Consider the following 19,655-nt stretch of genomic DNA (forward strand, 5'->3'; position numbering starts at 1 on the left):
GACTTTACATTATTAGATTACGTAAAATACATTTTTTTCAATGCCTACAAGGGTTTTGACTACGTCATTCGGGTAGTAGATTTCCTAACCACTGTCTCATGAGCAAACGTGCCCCCACAGTACAAATAAACAGATACTACAGAGAATTGAAAGGAAGAACATCCATGCCTTATCCGGGCCTCGAGCCCGGGACTTTTCATGGCTTGAGTTCATCTCCCTGACCGCCATACAAGCCGGTCGGAACAAAATACATATTTAGAAGTTTTACTCACAAAAAGTGAAATTAAGCATACTCGAACTAGTTCAAAAGATCCACCAAAATTGATTATAGCTTATGTTTCATAGTATACAATAGCAATTGTTTGTATGAGCCTGCTACTTTGAAAGACAACTTATTTTTTTATTTAATTTTCAGATGAATCATCACTTAAAAAGATTCTATATCGCGGGAGAAACATTTCATAGCAGATTCTTTTTCACCTATATTGGTATTTTTTGAAGTTTAAGGAAAAATGAGTTCCGGTAACCATTCTCAACCTTGCTGCACAATTTTCATTAAACACATTTTTCATAATTTTTTCATTGCTTTGTATTAGTTTAAATTAAAATAAGTGAAAAATATTATATTTAGCGTTTTAATAATTTATTGTTATGAAATACAGCATGAAACATTGGTGTCTTCTTCCACATTTAAGGTAAAATCTTTCAAACACGGCTCACTTTCAAACAATAGAGTCAGGTGGGGTAAAGTGGACATAAAATTAAGCGTTGTTTAAAGAAGGTTCTGAAAACAAACCCATAAATTAATTTTATTAAAAATTTTAATGCATTTTATATACATTGGATTCGCATAGATTAAAAATAAAGCTGATAGGGTTCAGGATTCAGCTGTTTATCAAATAACGGGAAGACTTTGCTGGTCCTGTGATTTTGAAAGACAATTCAAAGGCCTGGATGTATATTTTTACCTGCGTCTTTATAAGGCTGCACATCTTGTCACATCATAATCAACTGAAGCATTTTTACTCTGTTTCCATCAGTTAGTTACCTTAGATTGTATTCAGCGGTAATGGGAATAATTTTACATCGAGTGCAAAGGTACTCTCTTGCAACGATTTTAAAGAGGTTTTTGTTAAGACCCTTTTCTTGTTATCATTTCCAATGGTCACAATGTCACCTACTTTCAATGATTGAAAGGTGTTCTTTTTCTGCCTCGTACACAGTGCTCCTAAATATTCTTGTCGAAACCTTACTCGGAAAGCTTCTCCAATTGTTTGTGGGTATCGTATTCTCATTCTCAGATGATTGGAATCAGTTTGAGTTTCGATGTCCGGAACAAAGCTGGGTTTTTATCTCTTTTGGGAAGTCTGCTAGTGGTTTAAGAGCAGTGAGACTGGTGTCAGAACACACAGTTGTCAGAGGTCTCTCTTTCAAAATGGCCTCACAGTTGGACAAAGCTGTTTACATTTCTTCATATGTTAAACTCGCTCGATCTAAGGTTTTCATCAACAGACCTTTCATCATTCCAACAAGCCTTTCCTAGAAGCATCCCCACCAGGGGGCACTAGGAGATATGAATTTCCAAGTAATTTGCGTCTGATGGTGCAAGATAGATGCAAGAGAATACCTTTTCACTCCCTGCAAAATTCGTTCCATTATCGCTGAATACAATCGAAGGTTTTCCTCTTCTAGCAACAAATTGATGGAGACAGTGTAAAAATGCTTCAGTTGATAGTGATGTGATAAGATGTGTAGCTCTATATACGGCACAGATAAAAACACATATCCAGGCCTTTGACTTGTCTTTCAGAACAACAGAACCAGCAAAGTCCACACCAGTTACTTGGAAAACAGCTGCATCTTGAACCCTATCAGCTTCATATTTAATCTATATAAATGCAATGTATGGAGAGTGCATTAAAATTTTTAGTAAAATTAATTTAATGTTTTGGTTTTAGAGCCTTCTTTAAAAAACGCTTAATTTTATATCCACTTTACCCCTCCTGACCCTAATGTTTCAAAGTGTGCCGTGTGTTCCGTGTTCAAATCAACATCAAGGTAGGTTCAGTGGTTTTGTGTCATTCACTGGCTTTGATAGTCGACCTGCTACTTGTAATAAGTATCTTTTAGTTTCCTTTCCTTTGGAGAGAAAGGCTTCCAGATTTTTAAAATCAAAATAAAGTGTATCAGTTTCCTCATTCCAGCCAACTCCTAGGACCTTTGAAGTTATCAAGTTAGTGTCCAGTGCACTTCCAGATTCATCAACTTCAAAATTCAAATCCTTCAATTCTTGGGTAAGTTCAGGTGAGTTACTTCTCCATTTTCGAAGGTCCATACTAGCATCTTTAAAAATCTGTTCACTTTCTTTACAAGTTTTCAACGCTTGTTGAGCATTGTCTTCTCCACAAAGTAAATCATCGACATACAAAGACTGGTTCAGATGCTTGTAAGTCGACGGAAATGTGTCCATGCATTTTTTCAGATGATGTTTAATTGTAGTTGCTAGTAGGAAAGGGCTTGATTTCGCTCCAAACAAAACTCTGCACATTCGGAACACGTCAAACTCCTTGTTTTCCAAATCAAAATTTTCTGGATCATCATCCCAGAAAAATCTTGTAAAGTTTCTTTCACATTCATTAATTTCAATCATCAAAAAGACCATTTTAATATCTGCTATGAAAGCAATCGGGTTTTTCCTGAATTTGATCAAAAAACTAAATAAGTTTGGTATGAAATTAAGACCGGTGCGTAGACATTCATTCAAACTTAACTGTCCTTTATCATGTGATCCTACATCAAATACAATCCGCACTTTGCTTGTAGTCTTATCAGTACGAATCACTGCTCTATGTGGTAGATAAAATATGTTTTTTTGCGAATTCTCTTCTTCTACTGGAATGCGTTCAATGATATTCTCGGAAAGATAGTTCTTTAACATTGAGCTATATTCACTAAATAAAGTAGAATCATTTCTTAAAGTTGATCTTAATTTCATAAATCTCTTCTTTGCCACTTGTTCATTATTTTCTAACAACGATTTCATATGTGGTTTCCAGTGAAATTTGGCTTTATAGCGTTTATTTTCATATGAAATTCCAGCTTCAAATTCGGACATTATATCGTTGTCATTAATTTTGTCATCAGATATCTCTGCCTCAATTCCTAAATTTTCCAAATCCCTAAATTCACTAAGTCGTTTGGAAATGATCGACTCATTAACAATAACACTCATTGTAAATAATTCCTCGCAATTTGTGCTCCCCCCTTGTAAAGACCATCCCCACAACGTTTCGACTGCTACTAAGTTTTTTTTTAATCGCATAATTCGTTCAGTAACTACTTCATAGTTGTAGTCCCCACCCAAGAGAACTGATATTTCTTTATCATTAAACTCATAACAATCAGCTAATTGTACATTTCTAAAGTGTCTAAATTTTTTATCAATGTTTTCAGGAGGGGTCGGTAAATGTGAGGCCGTTATATTATCTGTTTTAATAGCTTCAATTTCGATGAATAAATTTCGATGAATAAATTTGGATCCAGTCTATTTTGCAATTTAATTTTCACGACATTATATGTTTTCCCTTTGTTTTCATAACCGCCAAATGTGCAAATTGAAATACTTTCTTCTCTGATTATAGGAAAGTAAAATTTTTTGACAAGGGACGACAATACAAAGCTACGCTGACTCCCATTATCCAGGAAAACGCGGCATATTTCCTTTTTATTTTCATCCCCAATCAATGCAGCGCGTGTATGTAACAAAATGCTATCGGATTTAGTATTATTAGCTTTCGTTTTAAAAACTGCCGAAACGACGCTATCTGTTACATTTTTCTGATTAGGACTTCGAATCATTTCGTTTCCGAAAACATATTGAAATATGGTGGGACCTCCCACAAAAGGAACAGTTTTCTTTAATCGAACATTCTGCAACAGGATGACGAGATTTAAGGCGTAAAAAACATCCTTTCTTTTTTAAAATATATCTCTTTACCTTAACATTAAATGTATAACACGATTCTAATTTATGTGATTTGTTGCAGAATAAGCATTTCTCATTGCCTGGCACCGATGAGAGGCTTGCTGAGATGAGATCATAGAAAAAGTGTTTTCTTTTTTCAAGGGCATGCCTGTGCTATTACGTTTAACAAACCCATAATTCTTATTTTTTAATCTTTCTTGTGGGGGAAGGAAATAAGATGGCGATGGTTTATAATTATTTATTTGAAGTGATCGTTCGCGGTTCCGTATTTCTGAATTAAGAAATACTATTAATAGAGCACTTAAATCAAATTCCTTGTCATTTTAGGATCGATTACATTGTAAAACAAATTCTGAAGGATTTAATTTCATTAAAATGGGTGTCAATAAACTGGTATAAGTATCTCCTTTTATACCCAAGCTTTCTAAACTGCGTATCTGTGTTTCCGCGCTGTCATATAAATTTCTAAGACTCATAACATCATTAGGATTTTTGACAGGCGATAAGTTTAATTAATCACTCAAATGAGAGTTGATTAACATGTTTTTGTTCTTAAATCTATCCTTTAATAAATCTAGGGCTCTATCGTAATTCTCATCAGAAACTGCAAATCCGTTAATGCATGCAAGAGCATTTCCACATAAATACGATTTCAATTTATTAAATCTATCAACTTTGCTTAATTTTATATTATTATGAATACAACTTTCAAATAAATTGTAAAAATCTAACCATCCTGCATAATTTCCCGCATATTTATTTATATTTAATTTAGGTAGATTTATGTTCATGCATTCAGAATTGTTCGAAGCATTTGTTTCAGAGGTACTAGAAACCAGAGTTGGCCAAAAATGTAATCGATTACATTTTTTGATTACAGTAATCAATTACTTGTAATCATGATTACAATTTTCAAAAATTTTGATTACAGCTGTAATCATGATTACAATATTGATTACAGTAATCAATTACTTGTAATCGTGATTACAAAGTTTGATTACAGCTGTAATCATGATTACATAGTCGATTACAGTAATCAATTACTTGTAATCATGATTACAATTTTCCAAAAATTTTGATTACAGCTGTAATCATGATTACAATTTTGATTACAGTAATCAATTACTTGTAATCATGATTACAAGTAATTGCGATTACAAGTAATCACAACAAAAACGATTACAAGTAATTATGATTACAAGTAATCAAAATATATGATTACATGTAATTTGATTACATGTAATCTAATTACACGATTACAAGACTATTGTATTCTTATAAATGATTATATTTTACAGTAGATAGTAGAATGTATTTTATAATGATACATTTTGCACGTATTAACATGTACTGCATTTTGTACATATTTGTATACGTACAAATGAATGTAACTAAAATGTATGTACATATGATTTTATCTAGTGCATATGTTCAGACATTTTAGTTTCACACACATGTACATACACTTATATTGTAGGTATAAAATATATGTACGTATGTATATAGATAATAATTACGTATGTATGTGCAAACAATGTAGACATGTACATATATACACAATGAATATATGCATTTTATGCAAATATTTGTGTATGTAAAATGCATATCTATGTTCATGTACGCATGTATATACAAGTACTTGTGTTTGCACGAACATACATACATTGTCTGTACAATGTATGTCCCATGCATGTATGTGCAATTTATTTATGAACAGTACAATATATGTATGCATGTACAATATAGGTATATCTGTAGGATGTACAATATATGTATGTATACATGTACATGATATGCATGTCCAGTGTATTTATGTACATGTACATAATATGTTCATGCTCAATGTAAGTATCCAAATATGCATAATACATTTGTGTACGATTGTACGTACATTGGGCGTATTTAAATTTCACATATATTCATACATGCATTCGACATGCATAATGCACGTACATACACACATATGAGATGCATATATTGTACAGATGTATATACATATAGCGTACAGATGTATATTCATATAATGTACATATGATGAAATGAACATATAATGTTCATATAATGTACATATGATGAAATGAACATATAATGTTCATATAATGTACATATGTGTGTACATATACAGTACATATGTGCATAAATATATTGGGCATAATTCTTTCGTACAAATTTTGCATTTGTACATGCATGCTATCCCTATCTATGCATATGGTGCAATGTATATATGTCCAATGAATGTATCCACACATGTACAATACACGAATGTTCCATGTATGCATATCCATATGTACTATATATGCACGTACAATACATGAATGTATGTACATGCGTACATACATTACACGTATACATATGTACATTACATTTATGTCTAAATATGTGTACAATGCAATAAATAAAATGCATGTAAGTTAACTTTTAATGACTCAAGCAAGTTAAATGACAAAATCAAACGATATTTAAATTTAGTTTTCAGCTTTAATTGTTCTATATCATTTTGAAATTCTCTGAATAAAAAATTATTTTCAAGTATTTTCATGAAATGTTTGACAATACAGATTTATTTTTTTTATAAAATATTGCATTATTCATAGATATTTTTTAAATGGTAAGAAAAACGGCAAATTTTATGTGTGGAATTAATATTTAGAAATTCCAAATAAAATTATCGTTTGCTTTCTAAAAAATATGAAGTCGAGTTTCATATGCCTTAGAATAAATTTTAAAACAAATTTTGATAACTTTACTCATATAAATTTTTTTAATGTATGCACAATGTATGTGTATATTGTAATTACATATATTTAAATGTACGCATGTATTTGTACATTACTTGTAATTATGTACATGTATACGTTGTATGCACATGCATACATTGTGCATATAACTATTTTTTTGTATGTCCATGCATTACATGCGCATAAGTATTAACAAAGTATGTAGTTATACAAGTACATACGTAAGTTGTACATAAGTACATACTTTGCGTGCACATATATCGATGTACATATAAATATGCATGTATACATGTACGCATTTTATTTACGCAACTATGTGCATACATTGTACCTTTTAATAACATTCTTACATATTGTACGCAAATACGTACAATTTTATATACAAACGTACATTGTATATACGTGCTATTATCGTAAATTTATACAATATATGCACTTAAGTACATAAAAGCATGCAAACGCATAAACATTATTTTCATATACGTTCATACATACATTGTCTATGTATACAAAGATACAAAACATTGCCTTTTTGTACAAACTAACATACATGCGTACATGTATAATAAATGCATAATTATATGTACTAAGCATATGCGCATTGCATTAAGTATATTACAATATAATTATGAATATTGTACGTACAAACAACGTTTGTGCATACATTGTATGTATAGGAATCGCAAATTGTACGTTCATGCGTGCGTACATTCTATGTACATAAAAATATGTAAACACATGAATACTTACATAAAAAATTTGACTATAGTATACAATCGTAATAACTTGTAATCGTATAGTTTGATTACAAGTAATCACAATTACATGTAATCAAATTACATGTAATCATGATTACATGTAATCATATATTTTGATTACTTGTAATCATAATTACTTGTAATCGTTTTTGTTGTGATTACTCGTAATCTTGATTACAAGTAATTGATTACTGTAATCAAAATTGTAATCATGATTACAGCTGTAATCAAAATTTTTTGAAAGTTGTAATCACGATTACAAGTAATTGATTACTTGTAATCGTGATTACAAGTAATTGATTACTGTAATCAAAATTGTAATCATGATTACAGCTGTAATCAAAATTTTTTGAAAGTTGTAATCACGATTACAAGTAATTGATTACTTGTAATCGTGATTACAAGTAATTGATTACATAGCTGTAATTATCTGTAATCAATTACAGTTGTAATCGATTACTGTAATCAACGGCCAACTCTGCTAGAAACTGTATCAGCTGGGATAGAATTCATTTTCTTTATTTTTAAATAAAGTTTCGTTTTCCAAAAAATTATTTTTTCTTCAGAAGTTTCAATATCTTCAGAAATTGTATCTTCAGACAAAAGATCTGCAATTTCATCATTAAAAAAATTCAATTTGCTTTCTTTTTCATTCAAATGAGCTAAAAAAAAGCTTCAAATTGTTCCAGTAATTCTGTTTCGTCATTAATCGATTCTACAATTTTATTAATCAATTTTGTCAGTGTTGTTCGTACAGCGGTACGCTTCTTTTTCAATTTTGTAATATTTTCTGCCATATTTATATCTATCCAGGTAATTCAGTTACAATGTAAATAATAAAATTCTTACCTAGATATTTTGCTCGCCGATGCCGTCAAATCAATCAAATCAGTTTAAATTCAATTCAGCTTCCTTTGACCGATTGCATCATAAATGTTCCGTGTTCAAATCAACATCAAGGTAGGTTCAATGGTTTTGTATCATGAGTTCAAAATAATTTATTGGCAAATCAAATCAAATATAACGAAACAAATATTTAATAACGAAAAAAGAATTAATACAACTTGACACTTCCGTGTCTACGCGTTCACTGCTTGTTGATGCGCTCGCAACGCCCTCTCAGTGAGGAGGTTTTACCACCGTGTTTGGAACATATTACCTTTAATGCAGAAAAATACACCAGTGATTCATGCTGTATTTTATAACCATAAATTATTAAAACGCTAAATGTAATATTTTTCATTTATTTTGATTTAAAATTTATACAAAACAAAGATGAAAAGCATGAAAAATGTGCTTCACTAAAATTCTGCGACAAAGGGTTGGAAATGGTTACCGGAACTCATTTTTCTTTAAACTTTAAAAAATAGCAATACAGGTGAAACAGAATTTGCCATTAAATGTTCTTCCGCGATAAAAAAAAATCTTTTTAAGTGATGGTTTATCGGAAAACTAGATAAAAAAAATAAGTTGTCTTTCAAAGTGGCACCTCATTCAGAAAATCGCGATAAAGATCTAATTCATCTAATATTATAAGTAAAATATACTCGCAAAGTAATAAATAAATAAAGTAAAATAAATAAAGTCATAGGCTCAAGCTAGGCATTAAATTTGAAACAAAAAATGTAGTTGAGAAAACAAGACTAGATTTTGAAATGTATATGATCATCTAGAATTAGTTCAAAAGATACCTATTATTTATTTTACATATTTATAACGAAATATTTTAAAAACACGCAGTTTTAAAAAAATGAAAAAGTAAATATTTATTATCTCTAAGGAGATACATATATTTAATAATATGATTATAATACATAAATAAAACTAATTACTATGTATAAATTTTCCGCTTTTGATGAAGCAAATTTATCAATAATATCATCAAAGTTGATCATTTCAAATTTTTCTCTTTCCGCACTTAAAAATGCTAGGTCACTTAGGCGATCTTGTTCCATCGTTGATCGTAGATATGTCAAAATTAATTTTAATTTGCTGAATGACCTTTCGCAGCTAGCAATTGAAACTGAGATAGTCAGGAGTATTTGAAGTGCCACTCTCAGGTTTGGAAAAGCATATTCTCCATACGGGATTATAAAAGTAAGAGATTCTAATGGAGTTTTAAGTTCAATTTCTTTTCTACCGCGGAGTAACAGTTTTCAGTCACATACTTCGATAAAGAGTTCTATTTCATTGAAATCTGTATAATAAAATTCACCCAAATTTTTTTAAAAAAACTTCAAGGTAGTTATCAACATTATCCTTGTTTAATAAATTTTCAACGTCTAGTAGAAATCCAAATTTGAAATTAAAGTCATTTAATCGTGTAAATCGTGTACATATTTCTTGTTGGAGACGATCAAGAACACTTTTCATAACGCGAGAAATTTCGCTTTCTGCGGAAAGACCGACATCTCTAGCCAATTCTCCGGGTATTTTGCGGCGTTTTTTTTACACGTATTGTTGCATCAATATCCCATTTTTCACAAAGAGACTTCGCTTTTTCTATTGCCTCTTCACAGAGCTTGTCTCGAATATCGGCTAATTCAGTCGCTAATGATTCAAGAGCATGGAACGCTTCTCTAAAATTCATTCTAGGATCTTGTAATCTGAGCTGCACACGATCAATCCTCCTTAAGATTTCATATCAGAAATGAACTAAAGTTATGAAACTAAAAGTTAGTATATTTTGCAACAGAATTGTAGCTTCACTTCTGATGTCACTTGTAGTGGTAGTGTCCTCTGCTAATTTTCCTAATAGTTCTACTATAATCGTTAGCCCATCGATGATAACGTTAACCACTTGTAATCTGGCTCTGCATCGTGTTTCAGATTCATGTTTGACAGTTTTTGTTAAAGCATTTTTTAATAATTCCCATTGTAACGTTGAACGTGAGAAAAGAGATATATGTTTTCAATCATTCCGAAACATGTCACATCGATTGGATTTTGTTTAGCTGCAGTAACTCCTACTAAATTCAATGAATGGTTATCACAATTTACAAATAATGCTTTATGATTTTTTTCCATTATTCTTTGTTGAACGCCAGATGTGTGACCTGCCATCACGGCAGCATTATCGTAACATTGTGATCTGCAGTTTGTTAATGAAATTTCATCGGAATTTAATTTCTCCAAAATTGTATTTTCGATCGAGGCTGCATCTCTAACATGTATTTCAATAAAACCCGAAAAAAGATTCTTTGATGGAAACTTTTTTATTGATAAAATCAACATCTACATACCTAACGACTTGGGACATTTGTTCTCGATGAGAGATATCAGGAGTTGAATCAAACAAAAGTTCATAATATTTATTTCTTTTGATATCGTTTATTAGTTGATTTCGAACTGTAGATGCCAGAAGATGGATGAATTAATTTTGAATCTGTGGTGACAAATATGAGACAGGTTTTGGAGTTTCTGTGGCATGTTTAAGATGATTTCCTAGTAGCGGATCAAACTGAGCTACAAGTCTAAGTAAAGATAATAGGTTTCCTACATTTGTACCATCTTGATGTGCTAGTTTTTCAACATGGCCACGTAGAGGAAGATTTTGTGTAATTAAATACCTCATGCAAGCTAATATTCTTTGCATGAAGTATTTAATTATACAAAATCTTCCTCTACGTGGCCATGTAATATATTTTGCCACCGTTCTTTTTCAGACTGAATATTCGCTTCTAATGATACATCAATTCCCGTTCTACTTATTAATCTTCGTTCTGTTTCCTTCCAAGCCGTAAGTGATTTTCGGTAGTTTTATCTTAATTTTCTATAGAGTTGGTAAACTATCCTTTTTAGTTAAATTTAAAATTAAACTAAGGTAGGTTGTCAAAATTAGCTTTAAGAGACGTCAAAGTCCAATGCTTATTAATGTGATAGTTTTGACAAGCGTAGAAAAAAGTTTAGTTTTAGGTTGTCCCCCAGATAAGCCATATTTACCGTAAATTAAGAGCTTTTTGTTTAATTGAACACTGTTAACAAATTTTTTCATACCCTATTCACTGAATAATAGAATCGTCGAGTAGATGTAGTAAGTAATTTTATTTGTTTTATTACTAACCAAGAATGCCTCGAACTTGAAAGGTAGTAACACAGTAAAATATACTCTATAATTTATGCTAACATTAAACTTATAACACTTAATAACATTTCATTTTTATTCTAAGCAGAGCGCGATGACAATGACGCAAAACTGAAAAATACAGGCACAAAATAATTTAAACGTTAATATTTCGGGTATTTACCTAATTCGTAGCGGAATTCCACAACCTGTCGCAAGTGTCACGGAAAAAAAGTATCCGAAAAGTAACAAATAAAGAATAATTTATTTTTTGAAACAGATAATTCTCAGGCACACAACAAATACGGCGTTTGTATCCTTTCCTAGAAACAGCAAAACGCTGTATTTGTTGTGTGTCTGAGAAGTATCTATATTAAAGAATAGACAATCCTTTAGTTGTTATTTTCCGGATACTTTTTTCCGTGACTGTACACATAAGTACATTAGAGTGTTATTGTTATCGTTTTAAAATAACAAGCGTAAGCTACATTGCGTTTATAGAAACAAAAATAAAGAGTGTTCTGAAAGAAAGAATATTTGTACTTTGTACACTGAACAAACATACAAAAAATTTGTACACTGATGTTTGTACTTTGCACACTGCAAATATTTGGAGATAATATATGTAACCACACAGCGTAGATGCCATAAGGAAGTGCTGACAGACACAGGTCGAGTCAGCCCAGTGGAAAAGACGTGTCATTTCTATTATGAATATATTATTACAGTTTGATTAGTGTTCCTTTTTTATTTAAGAATTAACATTTATTATATTTCACCGGCATTAAATTTAAAATATATTTTCCAGAAATAAATTATAATAAAAATTATCCAACAATTTTTTTTGTTTTGCTGACCGTTTGGTGCCCCTTTGTGAGTAGCGCCCGGGGCATGATGCCCCCCCCCTTGCTCCCCCCTCGCTACGCCTCTGCCTTCAGCATTTCAAATTTTAATTCGGTAGTTGCATTTCAGAGGGTGGTTGATCATTCTTAAAGACATTTTTTTACAAGTTCAGCAGTTTGTAGTTCTCGAACTAACAATTGAATCTAATTTTTTTTTCATTTCATCGTACTCCATGTACAATTTTTTTTTTTATTTCATCGTACTCCTTATACACATTTTTATTTCATCGAACTACTTGTACATACTTTTTTTATTTCCTCGCACTCTTTGTGCATTCTTACATGCCGTCACAGTTTCAAATTTCTAAGTCATATAGTTTCTGCTTAGAAAAAAACATAATGTAACGTAAAAGGAAAAAGGGGGAAAATACACAGAAGCACTTAAAATGCCAATAACTTTTTTGAAAAAATGACTAAATTAATTTCGAAAAATCTTAAGTTCATGAACAACAATGCCTTTTTCAGCATATCAAATTTCAACTCTGTAGTTACAATCCAGCCACCGGTAAGGTATTTTTTAACAGTTAATAACTAATAGCTCTCAACACAACAACAAGTAACAAGTTTAACAGTTAATAACTCTCAAACTAATTGTCGAATGTTATTTTTTTTCTATCGTACTCCCTGTACATTTTCTACGCGCATTCTTAATTTAAAGTTCTAAAGTCTTTTATTTAAAACAAGAAATCGCTGTGCAATCATTATCGTTTCACTGCGTTAAACAAACGCAACACAAATCGCAAATCGAAAAAAAAAATTTAAAAAAATAATAAATTTAAAAAAAAAACTTTTAGAATATTTCATATTTTAAAATTTTTTAACTCCGTCATCTGATGTTTTCTGTCCAATAAGAATGCACAGTCAACAGTAAGAAACGGTTTTATGACCATTATCTTTTTGTGTTATGTAGAGAAATTTTTATAATTTATCATGATGATTGCGCATTAGCCAGCTTTAAATTTAAATAGAAGAAAATTTTAAGTAGCAATTTTAAAACCCTAGCAACGAATGCAAGCAATGGTTTTGTCGTAGTTGTAATATTTCAGCCGATTTTAAACTTCGGGGGAGAAATCCTGTAAGTTTTGAAATGTACTTTTCAAAAAAGTAGCAAAATCTTTCCAACTGTTTCTCGATTTTGCTTACTTAAAAAGGTTTCTATTGCTTTTCATTACAGTAATATTTGTATCAACAGTTTTACTGAATCTAAATTGGCATGAATAGGATACAATATGTTCTTGAAAAATCGTTTTGCCTTAAGTACTATATTATTTTTACTGGCTGACTTGCTTTATTTTCTAATGAATAAGATTAGGATGGAATAGCCTGGGTTGGTAGGGCACTGGACCCATGTCCAAGAGTTCGTGGGTACGATCCCCACCCCGGCCGAAATCTCCCCATGTAGTGAAATGGTGATTGTTGCACCTTGAATCTGTCGAGTCGCAAAGTCCTCCATGTTCCCATAACAAATCAATGCCTCTGGGGGTACTGATCCTGGAGTCTTCTTGTCTCCTGGATTGGATCAAAATTACAAAGTTACTGAGTTGAACATTAGTAGTCTTAAACCCAAAATTGGGTCGGCTGTTCAAAGACGGATATAAAAAATATAAAAAATAAAAAATAATGAATAAGATGCGGAAACTTCCTAGAAACGTTTTGACGTAAAAATAATTATCAATTTTGAAGATTCTTTATCTTTTATAGTTTCTATTAAAAGTGTATGTAATTATGATTTTTTTCTTATAGGCATGATATGTTTTTACCATTTTTGTATGTAGATAATGTTTTATGTTTGAAGACTAGATTCTATTTCATTTTTGATAGTGGGATACAGTTTGCTGATTGTGCGTTCTCAATATCGTTTTGTAAAAAGAATTTTAATTTTTTAAAGAACTTCCTCTGTTTTATATTCAGTTTGAAATAATATGTTTTTATCACGGGATTTAATACAAATAATTTTTTTTTATTGAAAACGGAACATTTATTTTATTCTTAATGATTAGGATACAGTTTGTTAATAGTACTTTCAATATCGCTTTGTAAAAAGAATTATAATTTTTGTAAACTTGACACTTGCTCTGTTTTCTGATAAAAGGGATACTTAATTTTATCATCGTTTTTATACAGATAATTTGGCATTATGAAAGACAAAGCATTTGCAATTTTTTTAATTAAAGAGAATTCAATATGTTGATAGTATAATTTTACATCGTTTTAAGAAGAAAAAAAATGAAAGTAAACACTTGCTTTGTTTTCTTATTAAACGGAATTGCTTTGTTTTCTGTTAATGGAATAAGTTTTTACCATCATTTTTATACAGATAATTTTATTTTATGACCGATGCTGAACAGCCGATCTAATTCTGAGTTTACGACTAACAATGCTGAATTCAGTAGAATTGTTACTTTGAACCCAACCCAGAAGACAAGGGAAGTCCTGGAATAAGCATTGGGATAAACTGCCCTTCCTGGAAGACATTTTGTTCGAACGAATCCACATTTGCGTTACGCAAGGAAGAAAAGCACGAAAACCTCTTACAAGGATTCTAAACCCATGATTCGTCTACAGCTGAGGAGTGCGAGCCGGGGGCAGAATTTGTATTGATCAGAAATGGAATCCGAATTAGGAGGCAAGTGCTCTATACCCTGAGTCACCGCTGCTCTACGCAATTATTTTCACATTTTGTAACCGTCGTTCTACAGCCAACTTAATTTTGAGTTTACGACTACCAATAATCAACTCTGTAGCCTTGTAATTTTAAACTCAATCCAGAAGACAAGGGTACTCCAGAATCAATTATTAGGAGAAATTTTACCTGCGTAAAGGACTTTTGGATGGAATTGACCCGCATTTAAGATACACGGATAGGAAAACCACGAAAACCACCCATGGTTAGCCTGATGGCAAAACTCTAACCCATGATCCGTCTACCGCTAACGATATTTTACGTGTGGTCGGGAGCAGAACTCGGATCGAACAGCTAACGCTAAGATTCAAACCCGGGTTATCTCATTGGGAGGCGATTGCTCTATATCCTAAAACACCGCTGTTCTAGACGGTTAAATTGCTATTTTTAAGGATTGCGGTTATTTAATTTATTTTTTGAATGGAATACGGCATGTCACGATGCTGGATTTAGGGAAAAAAATTCGCTTGTTGACCGTCTGAAGAATTTGAACAATTTTAACATTGTAATGTATTATACATTCAATTCATATTATACATATTTCAATATTATACATTATGCATTTTAATTCTGAGAGCATTGAAATTTTTTTTGTTAGAATTTATTTAAAAGGAAATTTTGTGTCCCTTGATATGATAAAAAAAAAACATTTATTTTCCTCAATGTTTATTTTTCATTTATTTATTTATTTACTAATTTATTTGTTTTTTAATGAATCTATTTTTGATATAATGAGTAAGAGAATTTCCTTTAAAAAAAATTTATAATTTTTTTCATTTTTACAACAATTTGTAATTGAAAGCATTTAGTTCTCTGCAAATATCTTACTTACTGATAAAAAATTTAAGATCATTGATTAAATTAAATAAAGATTTTTAAATTAAGATTACTGATTAAAAAAATTAGCACTTTGAACACTAATGTTTATATAAACATTACCATATTTGCTGTCAACGTGTCTATATATGAGTACGGTTCTTCGTTAATAAACCTAAGTTGCATGTGGCCCTTCACTAAAAACTTTGAGCACCCCTACCTAATATACATTATTTTCTCTGACTATTGTTCACCCAGACTTGCAAAAAAACATTTTTTTTAATTCTTTTAATTTTGAAAACTGATTTTTATGATATATCAGACGACATTTCTGTATATCTTGATTTTCACCCCACCATTCCTAGGGGAAATCTTTAACCTTGTTACTCACTAACTGTACCTTAATTTGCACGAAAAGAGTCATGATGTCAATCGAGAAAAGGAACATTTAATCTCGCACTACACCCTAACATCTTGGAATTTTTCCTCATCTCTTCTGCAATATATTTTAAGAAAGCTAGTAATATTTCATTTGAAAAATTTCTTAACTTTTCTTTCGTTTGCTTCCGTTGAAATAACATTTTCCTGCAGTTTCGCTTTAACTAAAATCAGAAACTGATCACATAGGTATTTAAAATACTCACCATCTTTTTTCGAAAAGAAGGATTTGTGTCATCGTAGTCTGTAGCATGACAGCTTAGGGTGGGTTCTCCTTTAAAGAGATTTCCAAGCGAACCTCGCTTTAACCCCTTCCTTCTCGCTGCCGTGAAAATGACGGTGTGAGGTTTCGCCCTCTATTTCTCGCTCCCGTGATATGTCCGGACGCGACTTTACACATTATCGACTCCCGGGCACTTCTTTGGCACCGTATTTTGAAATTCGCCAATGTTACTTTCGCCAAGTCTGGTTTCAAATTTTCTCGCGAAAATCTTCGAATATTAATTCGCGCATGTTTCACTTGCGACATACGATTTAAAAAACGCATGAGTGAACATGAGGTGTGAATAAATTTAGCTGCTTTAAAAGTTTTTGTGTATTATCATTCTCTTTTTATTCGGACTTCCTGAAACACATATTTATTTCTTACTTTTTTATATCCTTTTTAGGATAAAGTTTTGTTGTGGGTGTAGGATATATGAGTAGAATATAGCTTTATAATTATTTTTATAAATTTATTGCAAATAATTTATGGTGTCTTTATCAAGCATGTGGACGCAATATTCAATAATGCAGCAGGGTTTTGTACCTTATTGTTTAGTTTTTAAAACCTTTAATTTAAGTAACTACACAATTTATGAGTTTTAAGCATTTTCATTTTATATACGTGTAATGATGAGGAGATTGTTGCTGTCAGCTTTATACATGAATTTATTCTTTTTTACTTTTCTGACATTGATATCTATGATTAAATTTGATGTAATGATTCCCATTTGCAGTGCGAATAATATTTGCTTCCAAACAATTGTACTTAGATTTGACACTTTTTTGTAAATGTTTGTCCCAAACGATAAATTCCTTCATACGTATTAGCCAACTCCACAGCTTTGGTAGCCAGGACTTAAAAATTTTTAGCAGTTAAAGTGTATTTATGAGGTGAACACAATTTTGATTAAAGAAAACTTTTTATGATTTGCAAAATAAAAATATAATGTAAACAGTAAGCATCAACTTTGACATTCTCATATCATAACTCATATCATATAAGGACAATCTGTTTATTTATTTCTGATTCATTAAAGACAAGATATTGAGTCAAATAAGAGAATCTTAACAATTTTTAAATTTAATAATTTACTTTAAAAAAAGAAAGTAGTTTTAAAGCAATATGGTTGAAAGGCTGAGGACTTACACTTTTCTCAAAAAAATTAATCGATGTTATGATAATAAAACAAAACTCTTGCGATCTCAGCGAAAGTAAGATTTTTATTACCAAATAAGAAACAATTATTACCATTCTGCAAGGAACAAATAAAATAAAATAGGTCATACAGTTTTCAGACACACAGACTGCATGACAATCTAAGAATAAATGTTTGAACTTTTAAAGCAAATTACATACAATAAAAGCTATTGTGTGAAAAAAAATTAAAAAACAAGTTGTTACAAATGAGACTATTGTATGATTCCAGCAACTTAAAAATTCTTTTGGAATTTTAAAGACTAATGAATACTATTAAATAATAACAGAAAAGTTTTCTGTGTCTCTTTTGTCTCATTTTTGAAGCAGAATATAAATTAAAATACACATTTCACTTATACTGATCCTGCTTTTCTCTGAATCGTTCTTATTAAAAAAGATGAATCGTGTTAAATTATTCGTCATTACATTAAGTTAGTAAATGTGTTTTCGCACTTAGGAGAAAAAAAGGCCTAATTTTAGATTGACAATAAATGTAATAATTTTCATAGTATTTTTTCCATATCTTATTTGGAAGCCCAAAAATTGAATAAAGAAATTATAAAATATATATACCAATTGTTGAGTTATAGAATCTAATGAGCTAAAGTTGTTATAAAATTATGAATAAAAAGTTACAAGATGGATAAGTTATGAAATTAATGAAGCATAGAATGAAAGGATAAATATATGTAGCAAAATATATGATAAAATAAATTAGGAAACAATTAAAACGAAGGTAAGTAATTTCAGATATATACAAATAATAGTGATAGAAGCAAGAAAAATGGAAAATATCGGAATTTTCCCTGACAAACTTAAGAAACATTAAAAAAAGTTGAGCAGCCACAACTTTAAGTTTTAATAAATATGATTTGATGTTATAAAAAATAAATTAACTATACGAAAATAGTAGTGAATCTGTCATAGATTTGTTTCTTTATGTCATGGCTTTACTAAAAATATTTTTTCTCCTTGTTTTCATAATAGCACGCATTTTACAGAAAATATTTGAACAAATTTAATGAAAATATTTTCAAATTTTAAGGACTCTCTTATGAAGAAAATATTGTCAATCAAAAGTTGTTCAGTATAAAATATATGCAATTTTTTTAAGATATTATAAGCAGTTTGAAGAATACATATTTTTTCCAAAATAGAAACAATTGAAAACACATGGTAAAAATGAAGGAAATAAAAATAATTATTTTTCAAACTGCGTAAAATTGTTTTTAATATTTTTATCTTCAAAAATATGTACACTTAATAATGTGATGATTTATATAGGGGATTATTTTTTTAAACTTTGTTTATTAATTAAGATATTCAAAAGAAATTGATTATTCTGAAGATATAAATATTTTATTACTCCAGATTTTTATTTAATTTACAAGAATAGTTTCTATTTGAAAATTTCTTTAACCGAAATATGTATGTAATTAACTGAAATAATTGTGTGTATGAAACTTTTTCTTTATAGAAGGACGAAGTATTTTGATCTCGTTATTTGAATTTTTCTAGTCTTAAACGAGGATAAAATTTTAACTTAATTCAACAAGCAACTTTTAAAAATATCCATGAGCGCGAAGATTCGTTTATGACTTTTGCGAGTGCTGTATTGCGGCGAGTGTAGGGTTGCCTCTGAGTGAGGGTTACTAGATAAGGCGGTGAAACAGTTGACAAATAAAACCGCGGCGAGTGGAGGTGCTCGGGAGTCGACAATGTGTAAAGACGCTGTCCGGACTGGAGTGTTCAGTAGTAACGCGCCAATAAGAATAAAGCTAATTCATTTCTTTTTCCCGGAAAACATTCC

General features: G+C 30.7%; 1 protein-coding gene across 1 annotated transcript; it reads right to left on the reverse strand.

The window, feature by feature from the left end:
- Window positions 1–2,053: 2,053 nt before the first annotated feature.
- LOC147806487 (uncharacterized) lies at window positions 2,054–3,232 on the reverse strand. Its single transcript, XM_087149648.1, has one exon. The coding sequence runs from the start codon at window positions 3,230–3,232 to the stop codon at window positions 2,054–2,056; it is 1,179 nt and encodes a 392-aa protein (XP_087005774.1).
- Window positions 3,233–19,655: the final 16,423 nt, after the last annotated feature.

Source organism: Parasteatoda tepidariorum, chromosome 8 (assembly GCF_982258835.1).
Source record: "Parasteatoda tepidariorum strain Cologne lab strain chromosome 8, Ptep-v5.0, whole genome shotgun sequence".
Lineage (NCBI taxonomy): Eukaryota > Metazoa > Arthropoda > Arachnida > Araneae > Theridiidae > Parasteatoda > Parasteatoda tepidariorum.